Source organism: Protopterus annectens, chromosome 6.part0 (assembly GCF_019279795.1).
Source record: "Protopterus annectens isolate FY-2018-M chromosome 6.part0, PAN1.0, whole genome shotgun sequence".
In the NCBI taxonomy this organism is placed as follows: domain Eukaryota; kingdom Metazoa; phylum Chordata; order Ceratodontiformes; family Protopteridae; genus Protopterus; species Protopterus annectens.
Genome location: NC_056737.1, coordinates 1135475997 through 1135492253, shown reverse-complemented (window position 1 = coordinate 1135492253; position 16257 = coordinate 1135475997). Strand labels below are relative to the sequence as shown.

Below are 16257 nucleotides of genomic sequence, written 5' to 3'. Positions count from 1 at the left end.
GCCGAATTGCATTTTGTTGCACACACCATGTAAAACAGATACCTGGCAGACTCTGGGCTCATTCCATTATGGCAATGGCAATCACTCCAGCAGTCTTGAAAGGGACACTGAATGAGACAGTCCTAGAAGAAGCTACCTAGTCTTCTGTATACAATACAGTAAACACTATCACTTTAGTGCTATATCCAGAACCAAAGCTGGGTTTGCCTCTGCCAGCCTGCAGAACTTTGTATGCCTGGCACAGAGCACTCTCCAATTACCCCAGTAACATAGGTTTGGGAGTCCTCCCAAGACTATTTATGTCAGCATTGACAGCAAAGAACGTAGTACATTTGTGTTAGTAACTTGACATAATTGTAGATGTTCAGGTAGATCAGTGTTGCAGTACCCTTTCCTGTCTCATCTGTCCCTGTAGTCGCCTGCCCCTGAGGTTGCGGTGGATACGGAACCTGTCACCTCCTTAACCCCATGCTCGCAATCCTCCTTCACGTACAAAGTGACCTTTGCAATGCAAGTTGTGTTCTGCCTGAGGAACATTCAGACTTTGGGACCATGTATAAGAAAAACCTGAAGATGGTGCCCGTTGACTACCCTTTGTTACCACCGATGTTGTGAAGTTAGCTAGCAAGGGTGTCTACACATTAGAGAATGGTGAAAGCCTCTGGCATTTGAGACTGTTGTGGACTTCTGCATGGCACAAATTCCCAAGACTAAGTACTGCAACATTGATTGTAGTAGGTTACCAACACAACTGTAATTTCCAGACTCCTTTTTTATCCATTTTCTAGGAATTATTCAACCCAGTAGTAGTAGTTTTTCTGGCAGCAATTGATCAAAAATGGGGAGGGGAATCCCCTTCAGAAGGAGAATAAGAGGATAATTTCCATTTGTACCAAAGCCAAGACAATTAGAGGTCACTGGTTCAGTGTTCCAGTTAATGAAAGGAAATCCTTGAAGTTGCAGCCAGTCATTTTTCCCCCTCTCCTTCCCAAGATCCTTTGTCCTGGTTGGAGGAAGATTGGCCGTCTTCAAAAAATGGGGTTTACCTTGACACAGATGACTGACTGATAGATGTCATCTCCTGGATCTCTTGTAGAAAAGCTGGGAAGTGCCCATACCCCATAACCCCTCCTAATCGAGTACAATTTACCTCGCATATGGTCTCTAGTTCTCCGTGCTTTGTCAAAGAAGGGGACCAGATGGTAACTCTGTATGTACACTTGTTGGCACATCAATGTTAAGGAAGAAGCACCAGATTCGTTTCAGATATATAATCAGCCAGATGCACTTTCACTTCCCCTCCATACAATTTGACCTTTCCTCTACCCCAGAACCTTCTCCAGTTGTTTTCCTAATGTTTGCCACAGGACTTGGTGTTATCTGCATTTCTTCTTAACCTGGTAGTTGTCTGATTCAGGCCTCCACTGTGTATGTTGTGGAAACCAGTGTAGAGCACACCTAAAGCTTGTTCAGTTTGTTTTTTTATTTTAATATGGAAGTAGTGACTTCCCAGGAAGGAAAGAAAATGTTAGGAACTTCCTATATTACAATTCTCAGGCTATCTTCCTTTCTTGATGATAGCACCCCCACTGTTCTAGAGTTTCTTGGTGGAATCTGTGAGATGCTAAACATAAGGATCGCCATGCATCATTTATTCAGGTAGTAACTTATGGCATCACAGCTACCACAGGGAGAAGTTAGGCCTGTAGGGAACGGATTGTGAATTACAAACAACTGGCTTACTCCCTAATGTGTGATTCTTGTCTCTAACCAGAACAAATAGACTAATTAGGCTAGGATGAAATGTATTGTAGACTTTCACATTTGCCAAGGAGTGCATGCGCTTGGGTGTTACCCTGTAAAGGAAATAAATGGGTCAGTAGGTGGCAGGGGAGGGTATCTTTAGTGTTGATTGTCTGGATCACTCCAAAAGCAAAAACACACTCTAGAATGTACAGTAAGAACAAAAGTGCTGATATGCACAAAGTCAGTGTCTGGATGCTGAAAAATAGTATTTCCTCATAAGATGTCACTGTATATCACAGACCCTGAACTGTTGAATGTGGGGGTGTTTTTTGATGGCTTTTCCTAGGAATTAGCCTAGGCAGTCGTGGAGGGAGCATTACTTGTCAGGCCTGATGGGTGACAGGACACTGTGCTGTAATTGATTCGTAAGTAGATTTTCTGGGTATAATGACCATCCTCAATTCTGTTAAGTCTAAATAAATGCACAACTTTTTTCCTGCAATTTAAGCTCTTTCTCTGTTTATCTCACGCATACACTTCTTAAGCCATATTTTTAAAATTTGCCTTGCAGAACAAAAAATTCCAGAAGAAGACTATATAATATTGATAGATGGCTTAAATGAGGCCGAGTTTCACAAGCCTGACTACGGTGATACAATTGCCTCCTTTGTAATCAAAATGATTTCAAGATTTCCACCTTGGCTGAAACCAATTGTAACAGTGCGTTCTAATTTCCAGGTAAGAATTTTGGTATTCAAGGCTATTTATTAGCATGAAGTCTATTTTAAATTATCTCCAACACTGCATGCAGTAATGAAAATGAGAAGTTTAGTAGCCCTGAATTTGTAGGCCGTTTCTAATGGGAATTTGTTGGAATTTCCCCTTCTGAGACCCACATATCACTTTTATCTTACACCTGTATTTGGGGGGGGGGTATGGTTCCACTGCTGCAGGTCATGATGTCATGTGCTATGCTAGGAGGGAGCACTTACTCCCCATGCTCCCCTGTTCTTTTCTGCTGTTAACAGCACTTACTCCATGTGAACACTTGTTCTTTTCTCCATCAACAGCACTTCTCTCTCTGCTGCTTGGCTCTTTTCTCCATTTACAGCACCTCTCTCCCTCTCAGCTCCTCAGTTATTTTCTTCATTAACAGCACTTACACCCTGTGCTCCTTGGCTCTTTCTGCCTTTACCAGTTTGGCTGTAACTCACAATATAATGTCAGTTGAAAGTTCCTGCATTTGATGCCTAAAACACTATAACTCTTCCTGCAGTTGTCAAATCATGAATCAGGAACCTGCTCCAGCACAGTTTGTACTTCCTAGGAGACAGACTTGATATTGAACAGTATCACAGCTGCAGTCATTTCAGTCTGGGCACCTGCAGGACACTTGAAGTTCAGTGCCTTCATCATTGTCCAGAAGATGATGGATTTAGAAGATGGCCAACACAGAGATCAGAAAAAAGGTCCATCATAAATTTGATTCAGTGGCAGACAGATGCATCAGTCATGACCTTCTCTCACAAATTCCCATATCTGTGATGTGCTAATAATCCTTAGCATGTTTCTCAGTTAGCTAGGGAAAAATGTTGTGGCTGACAATAAAGAGGTGCACCCTGAAAACTAGTTTTGAAGGGATGCATCCAGTAGAGTCATTGCCAGACTTCCCATGTTGGAACATTTGAAGCTTGGACATGGTAAGCCATACATCTGAAGTGAATCTGAGTTCAGTGGAGAAGGTCGAGTGGTTGAACTGTGTTATAGGAAGCCTGCAGCTCCTCCTCAGTCAAGAAATGCCTACTTCCTAGATTACAGGAGAATCCTTTGGGCTCTTCTGCACAAAATAGGCCAAAAGGATTACCCAGACATTGGCAGTGTGTCACTTTTTGGCAGGTGGGATCTGTAGTTGAATGCAGGGGAACAGCTTTGAGAGGCATGGCTGGATAACCATAGTTCATAGGTGTGTACTAGGCTGATGGCTGTGGACCCTTTACAAGCCTAGCCCATAGGATTACCCTGGCATCATGCCACCCGACATTAGTTCCTAGTGCCTGTGTCAAGTAGAGCCACTGGAGTGATCCTTGGGGTGAATTTTCTATTTCCTATCTACTCATCAAGATTTCTGTTGAAGAGGGCCAATGAGGTGCTCTGTTTGACATGTATGGGAAGTCTATTCCATAGCATGGGCAGTCTGTGGGTTATGAATGTTTCCTTCCAGCATGTTCTGTTGATTGTGGTAATGAGGTTGAGGTCTCTGGAGCATGTGGTGTGGAGGGATTGGGATTTCTTTAGATGTAGCATTTCTAACAGAGCTGGGTCAGACATGGCTTTTTAAGTCGAGCAGAGATCGCCTCTAAGGTGATATGAGACAGAGAATAGTTGGAGTTTTTTTTTTAGTCTGTCTGTATAGGACAACTATTTAAGGCCCAGCATCATCTTTATGAGGTACTTTTGCAGCCTCTCCAGTTGTTGCAGGTGTCTATTGAGGTACATGACAAATGGGGCTTTGTACTCGATGGTTGGCCTAATGAGGGAAGAGTAGAGGGAGACAATAACCTCTTTCTTCCTGGATGCAAAACCCTTAGTAATGAGATATGCCACATAGAAGGACTTTCTAACCACAGTGGCAGTGTGGTGGTCAAAAGAGAGGATGTTCATCGTGTTTCACTGTTGCAGTCATTACTCTTGGGTTATCCTGCTGCCAGGCTACCCACAGTCGGCCTGAATTCCAAAGTCTAGGTCCGGCGTCGGTTGCTGTCGCCTCTTCCCTGACGTCAGTGCGCCAGGGGGATAAAAGATGCAGCCGATGCCATTTTCTTCAGTCTTTCTTGCCGCGCGGTGCCCTAAGCAAAAGCAGTTCGCAAGTGCCGGTCGGCCGACTCCTGAGGTTTTCACAAACGAATTTCAGATCCAAAGTCTTCATTAAAGCTAACTACCCCGTTGGGGAAACTTTTTTTCTTGCTCCAGACCGATGTCAGAAAAAGTTAACAATTGTATTTCTTGTGGGAAGCAAATACCTCATAAGGATTTTCATTCTTACTGTATTCCTTGCCTAAGCCCTGATCATAACGTTGCTAGCTGTCGGTTTTGTGCTAGATTCAACCAATGCACTATTAAGCGTCTGTTTGATTTTGCTTTTCATTACTTTGGCCGAAAATTCAACTATATAATGCCGTCGGAACAGCCGACGACCAGAGTTTCTAAAAAACGCAAGGAAAATGAGAAGGACAGGCATCCGAGATCCAAAACCAACGATGAGGCTTCTGCTAAGCCAGTCACCGGTTCTCAGTGAGGCGCTTTCGCAGCCCCTGACGCCCGTTACCTCAGAGCCACAGACCGCTGACGACTCCCACGTGGAGCCAGCTAGGCCTCTGGATACTCAAGGTATTGGACACTTGGAAATCATTCCCTCAGATGGGTCCAGAGCCACTGAGCAGGCATCGGCTTCTGATGGTGTTTTCAGACCTACACAGCTATATGTAAAGCCTACTTCAGCTTCAAAAACAAAGACTAAAGCAGCTTTAAAGACAAAGAAACAAGTACAGCATTCCCCAGGACAAACTTCCATGCCTAAGAAACAGATGCTCAAAATGGCCGAAGACCTTATTACCTTGATCAGGGGTTCCCAACCCCCTCCTGACAAGAGGCCTAGGCAAGAGACAGACTATGACTCTTCAGATCAGGTTTCCATTTCCCCTGACTCCTCTTCTGTACAGGAATACTCTCTTCCTCCCTGTGAGGATTCTGATGCTGAAGAATCCATTCCTTCAGCCTCTCCTCCCGAGGATTATTCTTTTGGGGAAACCCTGCATACCATGAGGGAGCACTTCCACTGGGAGAGCCATGATTACTCAGAATCAAAGAAAAGGCTTAGAGATTTTCTTTTACTTCCTCAGCACAGGCCTCTTGCTATTCCCCCTGTGCTAGACATTGTAGATGATGTATTTTCAGAGTCCGGCCTTTCTCCAGACTCCTTAACTCCAGCTCCTGTTAAACCAGACAGATACTACAGGGTTCCAGATTCACATAAATTTCTTTATAAAAACCCTGCTGCTGACCCAGAAACTGTTTCTCAGGGTCCCAAAGGGGTTAAGGCCGCTACTGCAGAAAACCCTATCCCTTCTGACAGGGATTCAAGGGCACTAGACAGATGGGGGAAAAAGGTTTACACTTCTGCTACTTTGGCTGTGAGGGCTTTAAGTTGTCAATTTCATATGATTAAATATCAGCAATACTTAATGGCACTGTTAAAACAGAAAATGTTGGCCAATTCTGATTGGGCAGAAAATAAGGAAATGCAGGATTTTTGCATGCAACTGAACAAGTGGGGAAGCATATATTGCAATGTGGTTTTGATTCTCTGGAGGCCTCCTGCAGGGCTGCAGTTACGGATTCTGTCATTAGGAGGCATGCTTGGTTAAAGGAACAAAATCTGCCTGATCATGTTATAGCAAAATGATTAGATGCTCCATTACAGCATGATACTTTATTTGGTGTTAAAGCAGAGGAAGTTTTGAAGAAAATGGAGGACAAAGTGAAATCTATGCAAACAGTAAAGGATTTTTTACAGGTTCAGCCACCAAGATTTAGCAGGAACTGGCCTACAAAGAATTGGTCCTTTCCAGTGTCGGACAGGCTACAAAGAGGCAGATACAGACGTCCCAGACACAGATCCCAGCCCCAGGGCTCATACAGGCCTAAACAGTGGGGCGCTTCTACCTCCAAAAGTGGAGAAGACAAAGCACAGCCATACAGGAAACAGTCCCAATGACTTGCCTCTGCCAGCACCAAGCACTTATCTTCTTGCAGCCCCCTTAGGGGGAAAACTAGCACTTTTCTCTCAAAATTGGCACATGACCACCCAGGACAAATGGGTATTGAATATAGTGTCCCAGGGCTACAAGTTCCACTTTCACACCCTGCCAAAGGCAAAAGGTATGCCAAACCTGCCACACAATCAATGGGCAGAGGCACAAAAACAAGTTACGTCCCTTATGAACATGAGGGTCATTCAGCAAGTACCACAGCAAGAGCAGGGACAAGGATTTTACTCAAGACTTTTCTTGGTACCCAGAAAAGACAAATCCTGGAGACCAGTACTGGACCTGTCTATTCTAAACACATTTCTGGACATTCCAAAATTCAAAATGTTAACTCTACAGCAGCTTCTGCCTATGCTGGGCAAGAAGGCTTGGCTTGTAACTTTGGACCTAAAAGAGGCATACCTGCATATCCCAATCAGACAATCTTGCAGAAGATACCTCAGATTCATAGCTGGCTCAATGCACTACCAATTCTCTGCACTACCCTTTGGCTTATCTACTGCGCCCAGGGTCTTCACAAAATGCCTGGCACCAGTAATTGCATTTTGCAGACAAAGAGGAATTCAAATATATCCTTACTTGGATGGCTGCCTTATACAAGCAGAGAACAAGGACACTCTACTAAAGCATCTGGCGTTCGTAAAGAGATTATTAACTTGCCTAGGGTACACAGTAAACGAAAATAAATCAAAACTAGTACCTTCACAAGAAATAATATTCCTGGGTGCAAGCTTAAATACAACTGCCCAGATGGCTTATCTCACGCCAGACAAACAAAGGCAACTAACTTCTTACTTCAAAATGTTGGCAACAAAGACCCAGTTATCTGCAAGAAAAATTCTGCAGACTTTGGGCATCATGGCATCCTGCATTCTGCTAATTCCATATACCAGACCGCATATGAGGAAACTTCAGTGGTACCTAAAAAGTGTCTGGACTCAACATTGTCAAAGCCTGGAAGCATTAATTACCCTCATTCCTTGCCTGAAACAGGGGTTTCGATGGTGGGCACATGCCTGTCACCTCAACAAGGGACAGCCATTCAATCTACCCACAGCCAGGCAGTCAATAACAACAGATGCATCAGATTATGCCTGGAGAGCACACAAGGCAGGAAAATATATTCAGGGCACATGGTCCACAAGCCAAATGCATCTACATATCAATCAAAAAGAGATGCTAGCTGTTCAGAATGCCCTGACAGCTTTCAAGGATCTACTTCATCCAGGACAACTACTGATAAGGACGGACAATACTACAGTCACGTGGTACATAAACAAGCAGGGAGGCACACATTCCTACCCCCTCTGCAGACAAGCCATGACTTTGTGGGACACAGCATTGACTTATCAAGTACACCTGCAAGCACAATTCCTGCCAGGAAAGAACAATACTCTGGCAGTCGAACTAAGCAGAAACCTCATGGATCCCCACGAGTGGAAACTGGATCCACAAGTCTTCAGTATGATAACAAAGGAATGAGGATGCCCAGACATAGATTTATTTGCCTCCCCTCACAACTGCCAACTACAGAAATTCTGTACAGGGACTTATCACAAGCAAGCATGGAAAATGGATGCTGTGTCATTCAGCTGGAAAAGTCTAACAGTATATGCCTTTCCTCCCCAAGGTACTCCTAAAGGTCAGACAAGAGAAGCCAATAATGATTTTGATTGCCCCAGACTGGCCACATCAGCACTGGTACCCAATCCTAAAAAGTTTGTCTCAAGGCCCAGCCTGGACATTGCGTCTAATTCCTCACTTACTGACCCAGCGAAACAATCAGATTCTGCACAGCCAACTCAGGACCCTAAATCTGGCAACATGGCGGATAATGTAACCAATCAAAACACACCTCTCTCTATAGCAGTGATGGATGTTATTTTGGAGGCCAGGAGGCCCCGTACCAGAAAATCTTATGCAAAAAAATGGAAAAAATTCTGTGCGTGGAACCAGGCACAAGGAATTGACACATCTGTACCAAATATTCCTCAGATTTTACAATACCTAACTGAGATGCTGGACAAAGGCCTATTCTTTTCATCAATTAAAATTCATGCCTCTGCCATTTCAGCTCATTACAATACGGAACCTCCTATTTTTTTCCATCCTTTCCTAAGGCAGTACCTCAGAGGGGCCAAAAACATAAGACCTCCAAGGAGAGCCCCACTACCTGCATGGGACCTCAATTATGTCTTGGAAAAACTCACACTGCCGCCTTTTGAGCCAGCCAATACAGCTGATATAAAGTTCTTATCTTGGAAAACAGCTCTGCAAGACGAGTTTCAGAGTTACAGGCACTCATGGCTGTGGAACCTTTCATCATTTTCCATCCAGACAGGGTTTCTCTAAGGACGAACCTAAGGTAGTGTCCAGTGTGGCCCTTAACCAAACCATTCATTTGCCTACCTTTTATCCAAATCCACAGAATAAGGGTGAGAGACTTCTGCATTCTTTGGACATACACAACTACGCTTCTACTTGGACAAAACTAAAGCTTTCAGAAAAATTGAGCAACTTTTAGTGGCATATGCTGCAGGATCTCAAGGAAAGCCCATCTCATAACAGACTATTTCAAAATGGATAGGCCACTGCATTCGTTTTTGCTACTCACAACATGGCAAATCAGTTCCCAAGGGCATTCGGCCTCATTCTACCAGGGCAGCAGTCACTTCAGCAGCCTTTCTCAGAGGAGTACCAACCAAAGACATTTTAGAGGCTGCAACTTGGAGTTCACTGCACACTTTTACAAAGTACTACCATTTACCTCTCTACTGTAAATCCAGAGCAGGCTTCGCCACTGTAGTTCTGCAGGGCCTTATAGCCTCTCCTAATCCTATTTAGGCCCAGCCACGCAACCTCAGCTTTGGGATTCAACCCAAGAGTAATGACTGCAACAGTGAAACACAATGAACATAGTACAGTTGTGTACCTACCATAAATGTAGATGTTCGACTGTATTCACTGTTGCAGTCCAGGTTACCCACCCACCATCCCCCTTTTCTTTGCTGGGACTTACCTATACTTCTCTATCTTATACAACCTTGTGGTGTATTTGCTTGTAGATGAAGGAAATGTTTATTTTACTGCATGCATAATTATTGGCATAATTTTTTTAGCCTATCATTTTGGGGGCAGCTGACATCTGGGGCAAGAAAAACTGAAGAAAATGGCGTCGGCTGCATCTTTTATCCCCCTGGCGCACTGACGTCAGGAAAGAGGTGACAGCAACTGACGCCGGACCTAGACTTTGGAATTCAGGCTGACTGCGGGTAGCCTGCCAGCAGGATAACCCAAGAGTAATGACTGCAACAGTGAATACACTCGAACATCTACATTTATGGTAGGTACACAACTGTATTTTGCTGTCAACCTGTGTTCCCAGATCTGTTATAATGCCTTCTGTGTTCAGTGGACTGTCATCAGTGTGGTAATTCATGGGAACCGGGTTTTACCCAGAGGGGATAACGACAGTTTTTTTGGCATTGAGCTTAAGGCCATGGTTCCTAACACCAGTCGTTTATCTTAGTGAGGCCTTTCTGCAGGATGTCAACATCACCTGGGGAGTTAATAATAGCTCCCAACTTGCAATCGTCTACGAACTTTGTCAGCCAGAGTTCCTCCGTGTTGGCCTGGACTTCAGAGAAGTAGATACCAATCAGGAGAGGACCCAGGACCGAACCCTGTGGGACTCCACTTGTGACTGGTTGGCAGTCTGGCTTGAAGTCAGCTACTTTCACACTGTGGGTTCTATCTGTGAGCCAATTTGCAACCCACCTAGTAGGTCTATCTTAGTATAAATATCTTTTCTTCAGGCCTGTGGGCCATACTAAAATGCAGACTGATAGATGAGCCCCACCGTGAATTTAATGTTCTTTTTAACATCCCCAGACTTGCACTGCATTTTATTATTGAAAGTTTGTTTAACTGCCTTATAGTGAACTAAGAGGTAAAATCAAATCTTGTGAGCAGTCATGTTTTTGGCCACCTTGTATGTCAAATTATCTCTTAATTTTCTGTTATCAGGAACTTTCTCAATGCCCAGTCACATTTGCAGATGTTCTTCGTGTTTCACTGTTGCAGTCATTACATTTGGATTTTCTGCCTGCAGGTAGCCCTCAGCTGGCCTGAATACCAGCGTCTTGGATTCCTGCGGCAGATACTGTCTCTTCTTCCATGACGTCAGGTCATCGGGGTATAAAACATGCAGCAGATGCCATTACATCAGTCTTTCTTGCTGCGCGGTGCCCAAAGCAGAAGCAGTTTGCAAGTGCCGGTCGGCCGACTCATGAAATTTTTGTTTTCGAGTTAAAGAACCAAAGTCTTCAGAAAAGCTAAGTACCCCGTTGGGGGGTCCTTTTTCTTGCTCTTAAACCAATGTCAGTAAAAGTTAATAATTGTCTTACCTGTGGAAAGCAAATACCTCATAAAGATTTTCATTCGTACTGCATTCCTTACTTAGGCCCAGACCATGACGTCCCTCGCTGTCGGTTTTGTGCCTTATTCAACCCCCAAACTATTCGTCTGCCTATTTTTGCAGCAAATTATTTTGGTACTCTGTTTAACTATCCAGAAATTGCTTCGGTAAGCCATCCGACTACTGATATTCCGAAAAAACATAAAGATGAAGACAGAGACAGACCACATAGGTCCAAAACTGCCGACGACGCTTCCGTTAAGCTAGTTGCCAGTACTCAGTGAGGCGCTTTCGTAGCCCCGGATACTCGCTACTTCAGATTCGCAGGCCTCTACTGAGACCCATTCGGAGTCGGGTATGCCTCGAGATGCTTCTTCGACTATGGAACCTGCGGATGTCTCTACCTTGGATGGGTCTGGATAAAAGATTTTTAAAATACTTTTAAAAGAAACAGCATCATTCCGACCTGGGGCTGTGACTGCATTCAATTTCAATTGCCATGTCAATTTTTTCATCCAACTTCAAATCACTTGGACCTCCCCTTCCATTGTCCAAAACTTTTTCTAATACTAAAAAACTAAATTCATGTAACGGGTGGGACTTAATATGCCTAGTAAGGGCATTGTTCAAATTCAATTCAAAATTGAGGGCTTTGACAAGATAACATATTAGTCTTTATACTGAATGTGTATTTTTGCATACTAAAATTTTTTTCTATATAAATTTATGTAAATAATATATATGTATGATTTTTATTTTTGGATGAATGTGAAAATATGTTTGGGTTAGGGGTTCCTTTACATTGGGGCTTGTTTCATTGATTGGTTCCGTGATGTCATGATTTGATAATTTATTTAAATGGTGATTTTTTTTTGTACTGTCAGTTGTCTGAAGAAGTTTGTTGAAACAGTAAACGAAAGCGCTAACCTTATTTTACTTGGTGTGGTTTCTCTTTCTTTTATTTAGTTCATTAGTTTTTGTTTTGGTTTGATTTTTACAGTTGGATGGTCTGGAGCCGCTGTACAGGCACCAGCTTCTGAGGGTGTTTTCAGGCCTACAGACTTGCATTTCAAACTGACGCCGTCTTCTTCATCAAGGCCTAAAACTCGACCCACACCTAGAAAACCGATGTCCAAACCACAGGCTCAGGCCCATATGCCTAAAAAACAAATGCTTAGAATGGCTGAAGACCTTATTACTTTAATTAGGAGAAGACAGCCTTCCCTCTCTGAGACCTAGAACTGATTTTCCTTCTGATTCTTCTGATCAGGATTCTGAGATTTCTGTTTCTTCTGATTTTCTGTTTCTTCTGATTACCAGGATATGCCCTTATCTACCTATGAGGATTCTGATGCAGAGGATTCCATTCCCTCTGCTTCCCCTCCAGAAGATTTTTCTTTTGGTGAAACCTTGCATTCTCTTAGGGAGCATTTCCACTGGAAAAGCCAGGATTACTCTGACTCCAAAAAGAGGCTTAGGGAATTCTTACTCCTCCCTCAACACAGGCCTTTAGCTATCCCTCCTGTTCTGGATATTGTAGATGATGCCTTCTTGGAATCTAGCCTGGCCCCAGACACTCTACCTCCAGCTCCCAGAAAACTTGACTGGTATTATAGAGTACCTGACTCTCACAAATTCCTCTTCAAGAATCCTACTGTGGATCCAGAGACCATATCCCAAGGACCAAAAGGCATTAAGGCTACTACTGCCAAAAACCCTACCCCCTCTGATAGAGATTCCAGGGCCTTGGACAGATGAGGTAAGAAGGTATACACTTCTGCTACTTTGGCCATTAGGACCTTAAACTGCCAGTTTCATATGTTAAAGTATCAGCAGTGTATTATGGGACTGCTTAAACAGAAAATGATGTTGATTCCTGACTGTGCTGAGCATTTACAAGATTTAATGCATTCTGCTGAACAAGTTGGTAAACATACTTTGCAATATGGTTTTGACTCTTTAGAAGCATCTTGCAGGGCTGCTGTCACTGGGTCTGTACTTAGAAGACATGCTTGGCTTAAGGAGCAAAACTTGCCAGATCGTGTTAAAGCTAAATTACTGGATGTTCCCTTAAACCAAGACCGCCTGTTTGGCAACATAGCAGAAGTAGTCCTTAAAAAGATGGAGGAAAAAGCTAAATCTATGCAAACTGTTAAAGGTGTCCTGCAAGTACAACCTCCCAGATTTAGTAGGCATTGACCCTCTAAGAATTGGTCCTTTCCATTCTCTTCCAGGCCTTTTCAGTCCAAACCCAGTAACAGCAGACCACCTAGGCTACAGTCTCAAGGTACACACAGGCCTAAGCAGTGGGGGGCTCCCACTTCCAAAGCTGGAAGTAGTAAGGCACCCTCCCTATGGAAAAATGTTGCAGTGACTTAACCTCAACTCTTCCAAGCCCTGCTTAACTGCCTGCTCCCTTAGGGAGAAAGATCGCCCTGCATGCAAAAAACTGGGAACTCATTACCCAGGACAAATGGGTTTTAAATATAGTTTTCCAAGGATACAGATTCCACTTCCACACCTTACCAACCCCAAACGGTTGGCCAGACCTACCCCCAAATCAGTGGGCAGAGGCTCAACAGCAGGTTCTCTCTTCTAAGTATCAGGGCTATTCAGTCTGTCCCAGCAGAAGAAAGGGGACAAGGTTTTTACTCAAGACTTTTCCTGGTACCCAGAAAAGATGGCTCCTGGCGTCCTATCCTGGACCTCTTTATTCTAAACACCTTTTTTGGTAATCCCAAAATTCAGAATGCTAACACTTTAACAGCTGCTTCCTATGCTAGGCAAAGATGCCTGCTTGGCAACCTTAGACTTAAAGGAAGCTTACCTGCACATTCCAATAAGGGAATATTGCAGGAAATACTTACGCTTCAGAGCAGGGTCTGTGCACTATCAGTTCATAGGTTCATAGGTTGGTACTAGGCTATCGGCCCTAGGGCCTATACAAGCCTAGCCATAACAATTCCCTGGCTATTTCTTCCCACACTATTTACTTCCCTGCTAGTTCTCTACTGCGCCTAGGGTATTCACAAAGTGTCTAGCTCCAGCCCTTGCATTTTGCAGGCAGAGAAATATTCAGATATACCCATACCTGGATGATTGTCTGATTCAGGCAGAAAGCCAGGACATGCTATTAAAACATCTGGCATTTGTAAAGAAACTTCTAACCTCACTGGGGTACACCATAAACGAAAAGAAATCTCATCTAGTACCCTGCCAACAAACTGTATTCCTGGGTGCAAGCTTGAACAAAACTTTCCAGATGGCTTACCTCACACTAGAGAAACAAGTTTATTTGACGGTCTACTTCAAACTACTGGCCACAAAGACCCAGCTATCTGCAAGGAAAATCCTGCAAGCCCTGGGGTTCTTGGCCTCTTGCATTCTACTAATTCCATATGCAAGACTGCATATGAGGAAACTGCAATGGTATCTAAAAAGCCTATGGTGTCAACATTCTCAGGACCTGGAATCAATGATTCCTATCATTCCTTGTATAAAGACAGAGTTCCTTTGGTGGACAGAGGCCTGCCACCTCAACAAGGGGCTCCCTTTCAGTCTACCCCCTGCCGCCCAAACCCTGACTACAGACGCATCAGACTATGCATGGAGGGCTCACTTGGCAGGGCGATGCATTCAGGGCAAATGGAACCCGAGTCAGATGCACCTGCATATCAACCAAAAAGAAATGTTAGCTGTACAGAATTCCCTGACAGCCTTCAAAGACCACATCCTTCTAGGACAATTATTGGTAAAGACAGACAACACCACAGTTATGTGGTACATAAACAAGCAGGGGGGAACCCACTCGTACCCTCTCTGCAGACTAGCCATGGCTCTGTGGAACACAGCCTTGAGCTACCAAGTGCATCTACAAGCTCAGTTCCTGCCAGGCAAGTTAAATTCACTGGCAGACGACCTAAGCAGAAATCTCATGGACCCACACGAATGGAAACTGGAACCAAAAATATTCAACCTCTTGAGGATTAAATGAGGGACTCCAGAGACTGACCTGTTTGCCTCCCCTCAGAAATACCAATTGGACAAATTCTGCACAAGGACTCCCCACAGTCAAGCTTGGAAAGTGGATGCCCTGTCCTTTACCTGGGAAAGCCTCTCAGTTTATTCCTTTCTCCCTCTGCCTCTCCTCTTGAAGGTTCTGCTAAAGATCAAACAGGAAAAACCAAGGACAACACTGATTACTCCAGACTGGCCTCGCCAGAACTGGTACCCCCTCTTGCGCAGTATGATACTGCTAGATCCATGGCACTTACCTCAGACACCTTCCCTGCTATCCCAGCAAGCGGGCCAGATTCTGCACCGTCAGCTCCAAACCCTGAACCTTGCAGCCTGGGTAATTCCTTGAGCTCTCCAATAGCATCCCTCAGTAAGCAGGTGCTAGATGTCATTCTGGAAGCAAGGAGACCTAGTACTAGAAAATCCTATCCTGAAAAGTGGAAAAGATACTGTTCCTGGAGCCATACTCAGGGGATGGGCACTATGCTACCCAGCTTACCTCATCTTCTTCAGTACTTAACAGAATTGCTCCACAAGGGCCTATCCTTCTCGTCAATTAAAATTCATGCCTTTGCCATTTCAGCACATTATAATACTGAACCACCCCTCTTCTCTCACCCCCCTGTTAAAGCAATTCCTCAGAGGGGCTAAACATTTAAGACCCCCCAGGCGAGCCCCTACTCCAGCCTGGGACCTTAACTTTGTATTGGAAAAAGCTCACTCTCCCTCCATTTGAACCAGCTGCAACTGCAGAGTTGAAATTCCTTTCTTGGAAAACAGCCTTCCTTCTAGCCATCACTTCAGCAAGAAGAGTGTCTGAATTACAGGTCCTCATGGCAGTGTAGCCCGTCATTATCTTCCATTCAGACAGGGTTTCCCTCAGGACCAATCCTGCCTTTATTCCCAAGGTGGTGTATAGTGTGGCCCTGAATCAGTCCATTAACTTGCCTACCTTTTTCCTGAATACACAAAACAAAGGAGAAAGAATACTGCACTCTTTGGACATGCACAGACAACTTAGATTTTATTTGGACAGGACTAAGCCTCTCAGAAAATCTGAACAGCTACTAGTTGGCTCTGCTGCAGGGGCAGAGAGGAAGGCCATTTTAAAGCAAACCATTTCTGAATGGGTAGCCCATTGCATTAATTTCTGCTCTAAGCACCATGGAAAACCTACCCCACAGGGGATTAGACCACATTCCACCAGGGCTGCATCTTACCTCTACAGCCTTTCTCAGAGGTGTCCCTACC

At 44.1% G+C, this 16257-nt stretch overlaps 1 protein-coding gene across 2 annotated transcripts in view; it reads left to right on the top strand.

Moving 5' to 3' along the window:
• Positions 1-16257, top strand: part of TANC1 (tetratricopeptide repeat, ankyrin repeat and coiled-coil containing 1) — a 3647153-nt gene that overhangs the window by 2673178 nt on the left and 957718 nt on the right. For both annotated transcript variants that reach the window (XM_044074752.1, XM_044074753.1), the window contains exon 15: positions 2318-2484. In XM_044074752.1, coding sequence (XP_043930687.1) covers positions 2318-2484 — 167 coding nt within the window. The remainder of the gene's footprint in view (positions 1-2317; positions 2485-16257) is intronic.